Source organism: Anolis sagrei, chromosome 3 (genome assembly GCF_037176765.1).
Source record: "Anolis sagrei isolate rAnoSag1 chromosome 3, rAnoSag1.mat, whole genome shotgun sequence".
NCBI lineage: Eukaryota > Metazoa > Chordata > Lepidosauria > Squamata > Dactyloidae > Anolis > Anolis sagrei.
In genome coordinates, this window is record NC_090023.1 from 172844574 (window position 1) to 172857505 (window position 12932).

A 12932-nucleotide genomic window follows, 5' to 3' on the forward strand; every position below is an offset into this window, starting at 1 on the left:
GGTAGGAACAGATTGCAACCACATTATTACTAACAAGCTTATTATTACAATGATAAAGATTTAATTGTAGAGCAAAATTTATTCTTTATTGTGTATATAATTAATAGTGGCAGTATGCTATCAAACATGGTAAATTAATTAGAATTATACTTGTTATTCATTGCAGACAGTCGTCATGCTATGGAAAGCAAGCTCACAAAGTGCTGTGTCTGAAACATGTTGTAAGAAATAAACCACTATACAAGATTAACGCTAACTAATTCAGATGTTTACATTTTTATTTTTAAAAACACACTGATCATTTCATTGCTTATAGGATATTTACGGTGAAATGTTGCACAGCCAACCCATAAGGAAGTATACATAATAAATGTATACAATTTTGGAATAAAATGACATTTTAGAATAAGAGACTCATTAGTTTTCAAGGATACAGGAAGTTGCTCGTGACTAATTTATAATGCAAAGAGAGTAAAGAAAATGCACAGACATTTGTTGGACCACAGAAAAAACCCAATAATTCTAAAAAGAAAATCCCAATGTCAATAGTGTATTACAGCTTGAAGGGATGTGTAATGGCTTGGCCTCTAGCTAAGGCTACTTAGGAAGTGATGGTATGGAATGCCTCTTTTTCTATCTGTTACAGTATGGGTTTAGGAGGAGGAAACCTCTGCACCTTGTTTTTGTTGAATTTGTATGAATTTGAAGTATTTTTTCTCCTCTTGTTTGGAATTGGAATGCAAGACTTTGTATTTCATTTGATATTGAAACTCATTCAGTGTTAATGCATTTTCCTAATTTGTCCTATTTGCACAATTTCCGTAATTTATGCAGTGTCACCTAATGCTTGGTTACAACATATTTCTGCATATATATATATATATATATATATATATATATATATCTTTAGAGAGAGAGAGAGAGAGGGAGGGAGAGAGGGAGATATGTTCCACACATTTGTAGGGATCACTAAATATGTCATATTAAAATAATGTGCAGATTTGATAAATGTGATTTTAATATGTGGGGGTGAATGAACTGAATGAAAGGAATGAAAGAGCTAATCATTTTGGAGACACCATTCTCTAGATTAAGGCCTGCAATGACTAAACCATTAACTACCTGCTTGATGAATTGTAATTAAAACCTGCTAATGAGAACTGAAATGGTTGGTCTGCTCTAGTAAACTGTGGTAAGAACTGTGACAAATGATTAACTTTTGAAATTGTTGTCTTGATTAACTTTTGGGGGAAAACAACCTGTTTACATTATCGGAGACAATGGCTCTTTAAGTTAAGGAAATGTTTACAAGGTTCCTTAAGTTACAAAGGAAGTCAACACAAGGTTCCTTACGTTTGCCAACACCAATTAGGGAAAGTCAACATCTGACAGGAACTGAGATGGAATCAACATGTTTCAGGCTGGAAAAACATCTATCATTCATTTACAACTTTGGAACAACATCAGGAGAATATTCCTATAAAAGACTCAATCTAATAATTCTCAAGTGTGACAGACAGCTGTGCTGTCCACCCGCCAAGCTCTATTGAAAGAGATGGTGTGCCTTTGGGAGTGTCAGATCTGCTATGGGAAAGCAGGATTCTGGACACTTGTCTCCTTTTCTCAAGGGAAGAGAAAGGAGGGTGATTTTGGAGTCATGATACATTTGCAGGGAGTCAGTTTCTGCTGGAGAGAAAACAGATCTGATCCTTGGCATTGTTCTTGGGGGATGCATTTTGGCATTTTGGAAGTTTTAGGTGCTTCTCCAAGGAGGGAGAAAGGATATGGTAATATTTGTACGAATGAGGATGAATGAATGTAATGGGAATTATGAGTAAATTATTATTATTATTATTATTAAACTTTATTTGTACCCCACTAGCATCTCCCGAAGGACTCGATGCGACTTACAAAGGCCAAGGCCTCAACACACAATACAACAATACAAAACCTAAGGCAAATTAAAAACAATTAAAGCAATATAAACAACAAGCAATAAACAATACACTAAGACACAATAAAACTGGGCTGGGCCAGAGTAATGGGTACAGAGTAATGGGTAATGGGTAAAAATGTAATTCCCCTTTGTAACTGTAGGTTGTAGATTCAATGTAGTTACATACAATCTGTATTTGTGTGTTCAGTGTCATTTGTGTAAAAAGTCTAATACTCTTTCTCTTATTGAAAAATTGCAATAAAAACGTATGCTTTAAAATTATTGAAAAGTTATTCACAACAGTTCTGGAAATATCCATACAATTTTAAGAGACAAATTTTTGTAAACAGTTGAATATTTTTGACAACTAGGAAGTCTCTCCTTCATTCTCCAGAAATGGAAGATATCTCATCATTGCATTTTTGGGAAGAGTATTAGAAACTAAATTTTATAGCATGAGAACAAAGAAAATCAGATATGAGTGCACTATATCCAGCAGTGTAGGAACCAACAGATTTGTACAACAAAATAAATAAAAGTTTGACCGAACAGACTTCTGTCTCATACAATGTCAAAATTAACATTACCAATAGAATTATAATATTGTTTTGTTTCCTCTCAACTTGTCTACCATTCAATAGTTTTATTAGACCCATGTGGAAAACTTATTTTTATAGTCATTGAAGTTTCACTTTCTATCTTGAAGTCTCTGGCACCACCCTGAATGTAACAAGGTATATTTTTTAACTTGGATTCTTAATCTGAACATTTACGCATATCTGAGAGCTTGAAAGGTTTAAGAACCCAATAAAACATAATTTCCTCTATTCAGAGGGAAATGGCACTTTTAATGTCAATGCTTTCCTTTTCAGTTCATTTGAAAGCAATATATACAATTTTGTATTATATTTAAATACATCACATTAAAAAAAAACCTAGAATCTTCTTTAGAACTAGTCAAGAGAAAGGTCTAATAGGGAAAAAAGCTGCCACTGAGCAAAATCCACAAACTCTTTGCTGTACTTTCTTTTATACAGAGGAGGTGCTACCCTAGCTTTTAAACCATGACTGATGCTTTTGCTATTAAAGTCAATATTTTAGGTAATTTCACATGCCAGTGATGCCCATCATAGTATAATTAAATTGCCATCCTCTGCTATTTTTGCTTGGAGCAGGTGGTCTTTAATCAGCCTTTTCATCATTCTTGATTCTGCAGTGCCCAATGCTGCATTGTCCGCTCTGCACTACAAAGTATGTTTGTCATGGGTAGTGGGAATTGAACGAAGGTTTTTTCTTATATTCCTTGGGGGAGAAAAGGGAGGGTAATGCTGGGATTTCATCTAATTAAGGATATTAAATTGTTATGCTATCACACTTTGAATAAAATTCTATGTCCATCTGTCAAGACGTTAGAATGGTTACCTACAGGTTTCCTATTTGAAAAGGGCACATGTGGGAGATTACAGTCTTGTATATCTTCTGCATAACCTTCCATCTTGCAACAACCTTTGAGTGGAATCCAAAGACTTGTCAATAGAGGTCCATCTATCCCAATTCTCTTTCATATAACAGTCCTTCTCTTGTATTTTAAAGCATTCCTGAAGGTTTACAGATAATAACAAGGCATTCAACTGAGTGTGACAGAGATGGGCCCATAAATGAAGCATATGGATCTTCTGAGTTACTTGTTGAAGGACATCAAGCACACAACAAACTGTGAAAATCTAGTCTAAATATGGCACTTACAATGAAATAAAGTTTGACCTGAGGAAAAACACAGACTTTTGTTTACACTAGGAAATCAATCTAGCTTTTTGAAAAAATGTTCTATCCTGCAAGTTTTGGTTTTAAAATTTGCCTATGAGGATTGCTTTTTAAAAAGAATAACAATAATACATGCCTGAATTCCTGGACATTGCTAGGATGGCAAGAACTTACACTGTGGCCCCTTCTATCTTGCGATACAAAATCAACATTATCTGCTTTGAACTGGATTATATGGCAATGTAGATTCATATAATTCAGTTCAATGCAGATAATGTGGATTCTCTGATTTGATAATCTGGATTATATGGCAGTGTAGAAGGGTGGAATTAATACAGTTTGACACCACCTTACCTGCCATGGTTCAATGCTATAAAACCATGGTATCTCAAGTTTTTCAAAGTCTTTAATTTTCTCTGTTAAAGAGTACTGGTGTCTCGCCAAACAACAAATCTCAGGATTCCATGACAGTGAGCTATGGCATTTAAAGTAATGTGAAACTGCATTAATTCTAAAATATAGATTAATTCCTCTATCTCCTTCTTATCAAGAAGATATCAAACTACACTTTTATAATTATGTTTAAACACAGTTCACCAATAGCTTTCAGTATGTATTTGTTTAATAATTTGGTGTGGGTTGTAACCAGCAGGTACTTGCAATAACATCTAAGGACCTCATCACATTGATGAGGGGCAGTGGAGCGATTTGCTAGCCTCCATGGTGAATCCACATGGCAGTGGGGCAATCTTGTTGCCCTGCATCTTGCCTTGCCCACAGCAAGTCTTCGCCACCATACATGGGGAAGTGTCACTATGTAGTTTCCCCCTGGTGATGACCCCGTTGTTCCCTATGGAACGTGGGAAACCTCTGTGGAAAGCAGCCCACCATGCTGTCAGGGCACTTTCTTCACGGAGCTCTGCTGGAAGTTGCTGTACATAATGTGATGGTGTCTTGGTGGTCTCCAAAAAGGAAGCGTCCTGGCAGCATGCTAGGACACTAATTTTCCTCTGTGTGATGCGGTTGTATCTGTTGTTTGTCCTTTTAGTAATATCTGAAAGAATCTAAACCTAAACTTGTACCTGTAAAGGTTCAGCCTGTGATTGTCTCTTTGTCACAGGATTCAAAGGAGAATGATCATGAACCTTCAGAGGTTTTCATGTCCGACGTAAATGATCAGGTTTCTGCTGATTCCCAGGGGTTTGTGAATGCAGATGATGGCCAAGACAATACAGTTAGCCAGAGTGAAATGGAGGATTCTGGGATTGTTGGTTCACAAGGCAAAGATGCCTCGAGGCAGGCTGAGAAAGAGGCCGAGGTCAAACAGTCGAGGTTAGATAGAGATAGCGAAAAGAATTTACTAATGAGCAAACCGGAGGAGGCAATCTTTGATTGCAAAGGCCAAATTTATCAGGATCGCCTCCTGGATTTAGGGAGGAGGTGCTCAGTAAGAGAACAGGGGTCAGGGAGAGGTTTCCCAAGGGAAATGGAATGCTTTTGCTATGGCTTTCTGAATAAATATAGGGCCTGTGAATCTATACTCTTCAGTGAGTCCAACGTTTGGTTTCCATGCCTGTTCCATGCCTTCGTCTTCATGCTGAGATTCATGCATAATCTTGCTTTGTATACATGTTCATGCTGAGATTTTTGTAAGTTGGTGTTCCTGATTTCAAGCTCCTGCATTTGGATTATTTGGTTTAAGTTTGCCTCTGTTTCCTCAAGGGACTTTTGTCTTTACAACCTTGTGGAAATGCAAGACTTTCTTCCCTTGGGGTTACTTATTGGATTTTGGGATTATTATGTCTCCTGACTTAGATTTTGACTGGAGATGATTACATTGTTTTATTGATTATTTTGTGGACATTCCCTTATTTCCTATTTGAATGCCTTTTACTTTTTGGACTGCTGCTATTTTAATCTTCAATAAATTGCTTTGCTTATTAAAGAACATTGGTGTGTTTGCGGGTTAAAAGTTGCCAACCACAGCCTTGGTGTGCAACAGTACCTCTTTTTGGCTTACCAATTCTGGTTATGGTTTTGAGGACTAGCTTGTTCTATTATTATTATTATTATTATTATTATTATTATTATTATTTCGTATACTTCTACCCCGCCCTTCTCAACCCCCGAGGGGGGACTCAGGGCGGCTTACAAAAAGGCACATCTTGGTGCCTACACAAATACAATAACATATAAAACCAGCAATTAAATGATCAACAATTAAAACAATTAAAACAACAATATATCTCACAATCAGTAGCCAATCTCAGACACAGCGTTCGCCAACTCAGAGTCCATATTTTGTTCCACCTTGTCCAGTTCCTATCCGTCGTCACAGTCCTTTATTCATCTGCCAGATTGCCCAAATGCCTGGTCCCACATCCATGTTTTTAATTTCTTTCTGAAGGAAAGGAGGGATGTTGCTGATCTAATTTCCCTGGGGAGTGAATTCCATAGGTGAGGGGCCACCACTGAGAAGGCCCTGCTCCTCGTCCCCGCCAATCTCACTTGTGACAAAGGCGGGGCCAAGAGCAGGGCCTCCCCAGAGGATCTCAGACTCCGAGATGGGACGTTCCTCTACAACAGTGGTTCTCAACCTGTGGATCCCCAGGTGTTTTGGCCTACAACTCACAGATATCCCAGCCAGTTTACAACCTTGATAATCTGAGTATCACAAGACAGTAACAAGCAGAAGTAAAGTTTAAAATACTGAAAGATTTGGCTGGACAATATCTCTCATTGTGTGCCAATGTTAGATTCCTTGAGACTTTAAGGTCATATAGCAGAGCCATCTTTGTTTGAAATTGCACCTCCACTTCTACTTTACACAGTACAAGAATTCTGTGTACAATGATTTCAGCACTGTGTCAGTGAATAAGCTTTCCCATTTATAGGAATGGTTTTTGAACAAGCAGGACTGAACATTTAACAATTTATCTGGGGATTTCAATTGGGAATGGGGGCGGGGGGAGAACCCTCTTAACTCTGGGATAGAGAAGTTTGTAAATCAACAGTTCTCAAACCAAATGAATAAGTCTCTTTTATGACGTACTTAAGCACAGTTAAACTTGTTGCCTCACTGCACAAAATAGCAGCTAGAATGTCAGTGAATGAGAGCTAGAGAGAAACTTATTAGTTGTGATATTTCCTAGGATGTTGGTACGATGCTCAATATTAGTTCTAATTCAGTGGCTCCCTCTACAGAAGCTTATTGTCCCCTAATGGAAAATCTACAAAGCGAGTTTCACTTCTTTATTAAAAATCAACAACAAGGATGAAAAAAAGTCAGCCCGTGAGTCTCCTTTTCCTTTACTCCTTCTCCCCACCCACGTGCACACATCTGCTCTTTCATATCAGCTCCTTAAGTATCACTGTGAGCCAATTCATCATCATATTTTCCCCAATCCAGTTGAAAGAGAAAATCCTTTTTGGTTGAAAGTGCAGAATGTGACAGCTACTTAGAAATCACCCATGTACAAAATCAACTCGAAGGAAATGACCTTTTCAAGTGTGGTCTTTAGACAGATGGGATTACACTGTCCAAAGAGCAGTTAGAGAAAGAAGGTGTTTAGCCTCAATTAAACCCCTCTGTACCTTCTTCCTTACTTCTCCATCATATGAAGAGAGCCAAGGAGAAAATCAGTCAATTCCTGCAACAAATATTATCACTCTCACTCTTTGGTCAATAAATTGCTGCCATTTATCAGCCAGATCTGATTAGGACATAGTTGAGACCGAAAGGCTATCAAGAGAGCAGATTCCTCCTCTGCTGCCTTCTTCTGAGCTTTCTTAAATCAGGGTTCTTGTTGCACTCTGATAATCTGATTTAATCCTACTGAGTTACTTTCACACTAACTCTGTTTGCTACACATACATATTAGGGCTGGGCGGTTTCGTTTCGTTAATTCGTAATTCGTTAATAATTCGTTAATTTTGTTGATTACGAAGCGATAACAAACCATTCTGGAGCAATTTTTAAAAAAACCGAATTTTTAAACACGTTTTGTAAATGCTTCGTATTTCGTTATTGTATTCGTTTCGTTATTGTTCTGAGGTCGTTTTGTTATTATTTCCGCATGTCTGGGGCAAGTTTTTTGTTTAATTAGTGAAAAAAAATTATAATATCACACCAACAGTCAACAACAGAGGGAGAGGGAAGCTTCAGAAGTTTTTGGAGGTTTTTTAGCGTATTTCGCGGTCGCGTCCGCCATTAACGAATCGATTCATTATTGTTTCGGAAATCGATTCGTTAATGTTTTGTAATTTTTTTCACATTTACGAAATTTCGTAAATATCGAACTTTTTAAAAGGAAAATTTTGTAATTATTTTAAATAACGAAACGCAAAAACCCCCAAAAAACGAATCGATTTTAGAAACAAATTTTTCCGTTGTTACCCAGGCCTAATACATATATGTGGGCACTTTGCTATTTCTGGTAAGAATGTTTGCATCAGGATTCAGAAAGTCCATTCCAAAAGGGGACAGCTAGCATTTGTAAAATAAACAGCTGGCTGTGATTGATTCAATGACTGATAATTTCAGTCATTTCAAGAGCTAATCTGCATTTGAGATTCATGTCAGAATAGGCATCTATAATCTTTAGAGAAGGAAAAGGAAAAAATAGAAACAAGAGAATATTTTCTGTTTAACCTTCCTGACTTTGACATAGATGGCAATGAGTCCAGTTGCCAGAATTATAACCTCTAACCTGACCAAACCCTGCAAAAAATGCCCTTGGAAGCACTTTATTTTTTACCTACTAGTGCAATTAAACCCTACTTTCATCCCTCAGATCCCCTTTCCAGATACATTACATTGCTTTCACACTTTTAATTCCTCGCTACTGGTCCTGCCAGTATATATGTTCTTCAATGTGCTTAATATAACAGAAGAAGAAGAAAAAAAAAACAATCTTGTAGCTCATTTTGAGACACAAGATATAAGTCCCCTCGGTGAAGAAGGCAGGGTACAAATAAAGCAAATCGTAATTGTGAGAAGAAATAATGGAAGGCATCTTTTGTACTTACAAACACTTCAATGGTGATGGGGACAGTGCTGTTGAGTGGTGGGATACCCGCATCTTTAGCCATTACAGTCAAGTAAATGACACCATTGAGAACTTGCTCATAATCCAGAGGCCGGACGACACTTATCACTGAAAAGGTAAGAAGCCTGTGTTGGCAATTATTGACATAAGATATTTTTATAAAAACACCTCTGAGATGTACATGTCTATTTGCCTTGTACTCACCTCCATAGCCATCAGACAAATTAATTTCAAAGTAATTTCGGAATATGGAAGCATACACAATGCTATATGTAATCTGGTTGTTTGGAGGAGAATCCTCATCTGATGCCTAGGTTAAATAAGAATAAATCCCTTAATATTAACAATATATATAATTATCTTCACTGGATCATCTAAAGAACAGGTTCATGTAACATAGCTACCAATTGGGATGTTCTTTTGAATATTGGACAGGAAACTTGCAAGCTAATGGCTAGAAATATATGGTTTATAGTTTCCCAATAGGAACAAATTGCTGAGGTGTACAGATATCTGTGGAATGTCAAAGCCATACTTGAAATTAGGTTCATCAAGACCCCAACCAAAAATGTGCTGGCTGTGCTGATCTAAGGTTTTTTGCTTGAATCCATTTTTTCGTCCCAAGTAAAGTACATCTTTTGAATCAATGGAACTTGACTTGCCATGATTTAGTAGCTCTGCCCTAGTTGAGATTAACAATTAGATTTGAACCGTTATATCTAGTCTTTATGTGTACAGCAGTCACAGAAGAAGAGTTTTTTTTAATAGAAAGAGATGAGACATAATTGCATAATATGTATAATTGTTATTGTTATTTATTTTTAACTTTTGTAAAATAAGATTTTAATTTCATGTTTTAAACTGCTTAGAGCAACCGAGGATCACATCCTAGGAGAAAGGCATGGTATACATTCAAGCTCAAATCTGGCTGTTACGCTGGTCAGAGCTTTTTAGAGCTGGATGACCAAAAGGTCAAGAGTCGAGAACCAATATTGTACATCATGGAGGATTAATTCTGACTTTAGAAGCATGCAATCACTTTGAAATCTATTAAAACATTGAGGTATTTTAATACACCACGATTATGTCCCAGAATGCATTTCCTACAATGAATAGTTCTATTTGGTATGAAACAATTTTTTAAACAATCTATAAAGTAGCCATATAACACATGTCACTCTTTATTTACATCTACTCTCCCCTCCCCACTTTCATCCTGAGAACATAGTTCAAGGGTTTTCAAATATCAGTGTCTTACCCTCACACGGACAACCTGAGTAACTGAAGGCTCATTTTCCCTCAGAGCCCCCAAATAGGAATCCTTCTGGAATGTGGGAATGTTGTCATTGACATCCTGGACATTAATTCGGACTCTCCCTGTTGTTTCTTCCCCGCCCCCATCTCTGGCAATGACAGTCAGTGTATAACGTTGAGTTGTTTCAAAGTCTAGCCGACCAATCAATGTGATCACGCCTGTATCCTTGTCTAATGAGAACCTGGAGAACAAAAAAGAAAACACGCAGTTTTGAAAAACTTACATTGCAAAGTCTGCACAAAGAACATTCTAGGGAAAACCAGTTGGAGGGGAGAAAGACTGATGCAAGACATTTTGCTGCTCGGGACAAGGGACAAGATGGTGTCCCCTTACCATTCCCACTGGACACCACAGTGGCAATGGGACAGCATCTTCCACCACATCTGAAGGCACCAGACCAGATTGGTGCTCCCAACTCCCAGCTCCTATCACTTGAGCCAATCACTCACTGCTAGAATCCAACAGAAACCAGTGCTGATGAGTAGTTTACAAATAACCAATGAATAGATGCAAGACAGTCCCCATGTGTAGGATTCAAATCTTGGATCTTTATCAAGCTTGGGAAGACTGCTCAAGGTTCAATGATAATTGATGTTCTTACTTGCTCTCAGGGGGCACCTATTTTGTGTCGCCAATACTCAAAATACCCCCCCCCCCCCATACTTGCTACACAACTGAGCTATGTTTTGACTTCTCTCAACTCAGAGGTTGAGAGACATTTTCTCAGGGTCACCCAGAGGATTTCCATGGCCAAGCAGGGATTCTAACTCTGGTCTCCTGAGTCATATGACTTCATTATATTAGCCAGGGAAAGAGGGAGCAGTAAGGCAAATCTGTCACCCCACACGAAGCTCCTTTTGGGTGTCATGTTCCCCATCAAATGTGGAAAATGTTGCCCTCTCAGAGAGGGCAGAAGCCTCCTGTGTTAAGAGGGAAGCATTGTACGATGCTTTTCCTGCAGTTGGAGTGGAAGCCCCCTTATGTCATCTAATTGGCAGCAAGCTTATTAGTCTTTCAGCTGGAGTGGAAGTGTTGTAGGATGCTTCCCAAGGTAAGTGTGATGGTGGAAAGTCCCATGCTCAAATACAAGATGATGCAAAAGGGAGAAAACAATAATAGAGTAAGCATTATGTTTGGGTTTCATAGGTATAAATGAAGAAAATGCACATTATTTACAAGGAAAGTGAAAAGCACAGGGGAATGAAGTGCCCAGTCTTATTCATGGAGAACTTACCTGTCTGGATCATCACTGAAAAAATAGCCAACTTTTCCATAAGAACCAACATCATTGTCTGTTGCCTAAAAAGAAAAAAAGGGGAGGGGAGGGAGGAAGATTATAATAGTATCCTTCTTGATATCATGATATGTTGGGATCTCCTATTCCTCAGGTCTCCTATTCTAAGAGTTGGTGGAGTCTCCATATTTTCCCCCTGAAGGACTGTCACAAACCTCAGTTGCTACCCATTCATTGCTTCTAGTCTGCCATTACATTAAAGCAGACATTGTCATTTGTTTAAGATGCCAGTTCAATTTGCACTTTTATTAGATTCTTAGTCCCAAGTCCATCACATTGGACACCGAGTTCAAAATGCCTTCCATCAGAATCATATCAAACTGAATACAGGAGTTAGGTTGCTTTTTTCATGGGTAAAAATAGTCCACACTGAATGTTTGTTACCGAATGTTCTTTGTTCAACACCTTCAATTATTTTGTCTACAAAATCACACCTGTTGGAATCCTCAAGTAAAAATATACTGTCACTTGTGTTATCTGCAGGCACAGAATTGCTGCCATGAAAAATATACCCGAGTAAAGCTCTGATACACTGAAAAAGTGAAGGCAAACAGCAGTGAAGTTCCAGCTGCTGAACTGTAACTTTGTGCTGTTAAAACAGAAGTAACATAAAACACCATATACAAACAAAAATGAACTTTACTTTAGACTGGCAAAATCACCTGTATTTCCAAGGGCTGGACTAGCTCAGGTATGGGCAAACTTCAGTCCTCCAGGTGTTTTGGACATCAGCTCCCACAATTCCTAACAGCCAGTAAGGTTTCTGGGAATTGAAGCCCAAAACACCCGGAGGGCTTACATATATTTATTGTATCAAAAGCGAACTGAGGGTACAGTTGTAATGTATTTAAAATGCAAACAAAGTATCAAAACTTGGCATTATACTAAATATCCTTTGACCAGTAGCTGGCCACTTTGAGTACCTCTGGTGTTGCTGTAAGAAAGCCCTCCATTGTGCATGTGGCAGGGTTGAAGTTTGCCCATGCCTATTTTCAAGCAATATTATAGAGATTATACACTTACTCACACATCTGAATAAAACCATGGACATCTGGGACCCACATGAATTCACATGAATCTGTTAGCAACAACGTGCAGTGAATGCTTCAGTTGTACTTTATATATAAAAAGGAAAATCAGCCTGCCTTGTTTCACAAGGCTTGCAAATGCTGATTTTGCTTGATGGCTATCTTTTCAGTTGCAGAACTACTTCCCTTCAAATTAGAATAAAAACAAATACAAAAACAACTAAGTTATGTTCATAAACCATACTAAATTGAAACAACAACAAAATGAGTCATCTTCCACTAAAAGTTCAAGAAGAATTTGCCTGGGATCTGTATAGGGAGTGAACCATCTATTTGGGGATTTTTGGGTCTGGCAGATTTGGGTTCCATGCATGTAAGTGAACAGACCATGATGAGAACAATTGCCTGAAATGTGGGTCCATTTCAGGGTCCATTTCAGGCAACTGATTCTTTCTGCAACCTGGAACCTGTTAAGTTGGACCTCCAAAACAGCCCATTGTGATCCCTCTCAATTCAGGAGAGAAAAGGAGAGCCAACAGAGTATATT

At 38.0% G+C, this 12932-nt stretch overlaps 1 protein-coding gene across 1 annotated transcript in view; it reads right to left on the reverse strand.

Annotated features, from left to right (window-relative positions):
• CDH23 (cadherin related 23) overlaps positions 1-12932 on the reverse strand; it is a 648000-nt gene that overhangs the window by 245604 nt on the left and 389464 nt on the right. The window contains exons 14-17 of the mRNA XM_067465691.1: positions 11298-11362; positions 10007-10244; positions 8953-9058; positions 8729-8856 (exon numbers count right to left, since the gene is read on the reverse strand). Of these exons, the coding sequence (XP_067321792.1) occupies positions 8729-8856; positions 8953-9058; positions 10007-10244; positions 11298-11362 (537 nt within the window). The remainder of the gene's footprint in view (positions 1-8728; positions 8857-8952; positions 9059-10006; positions 10245-11297; positions 11363-12932) is intronic.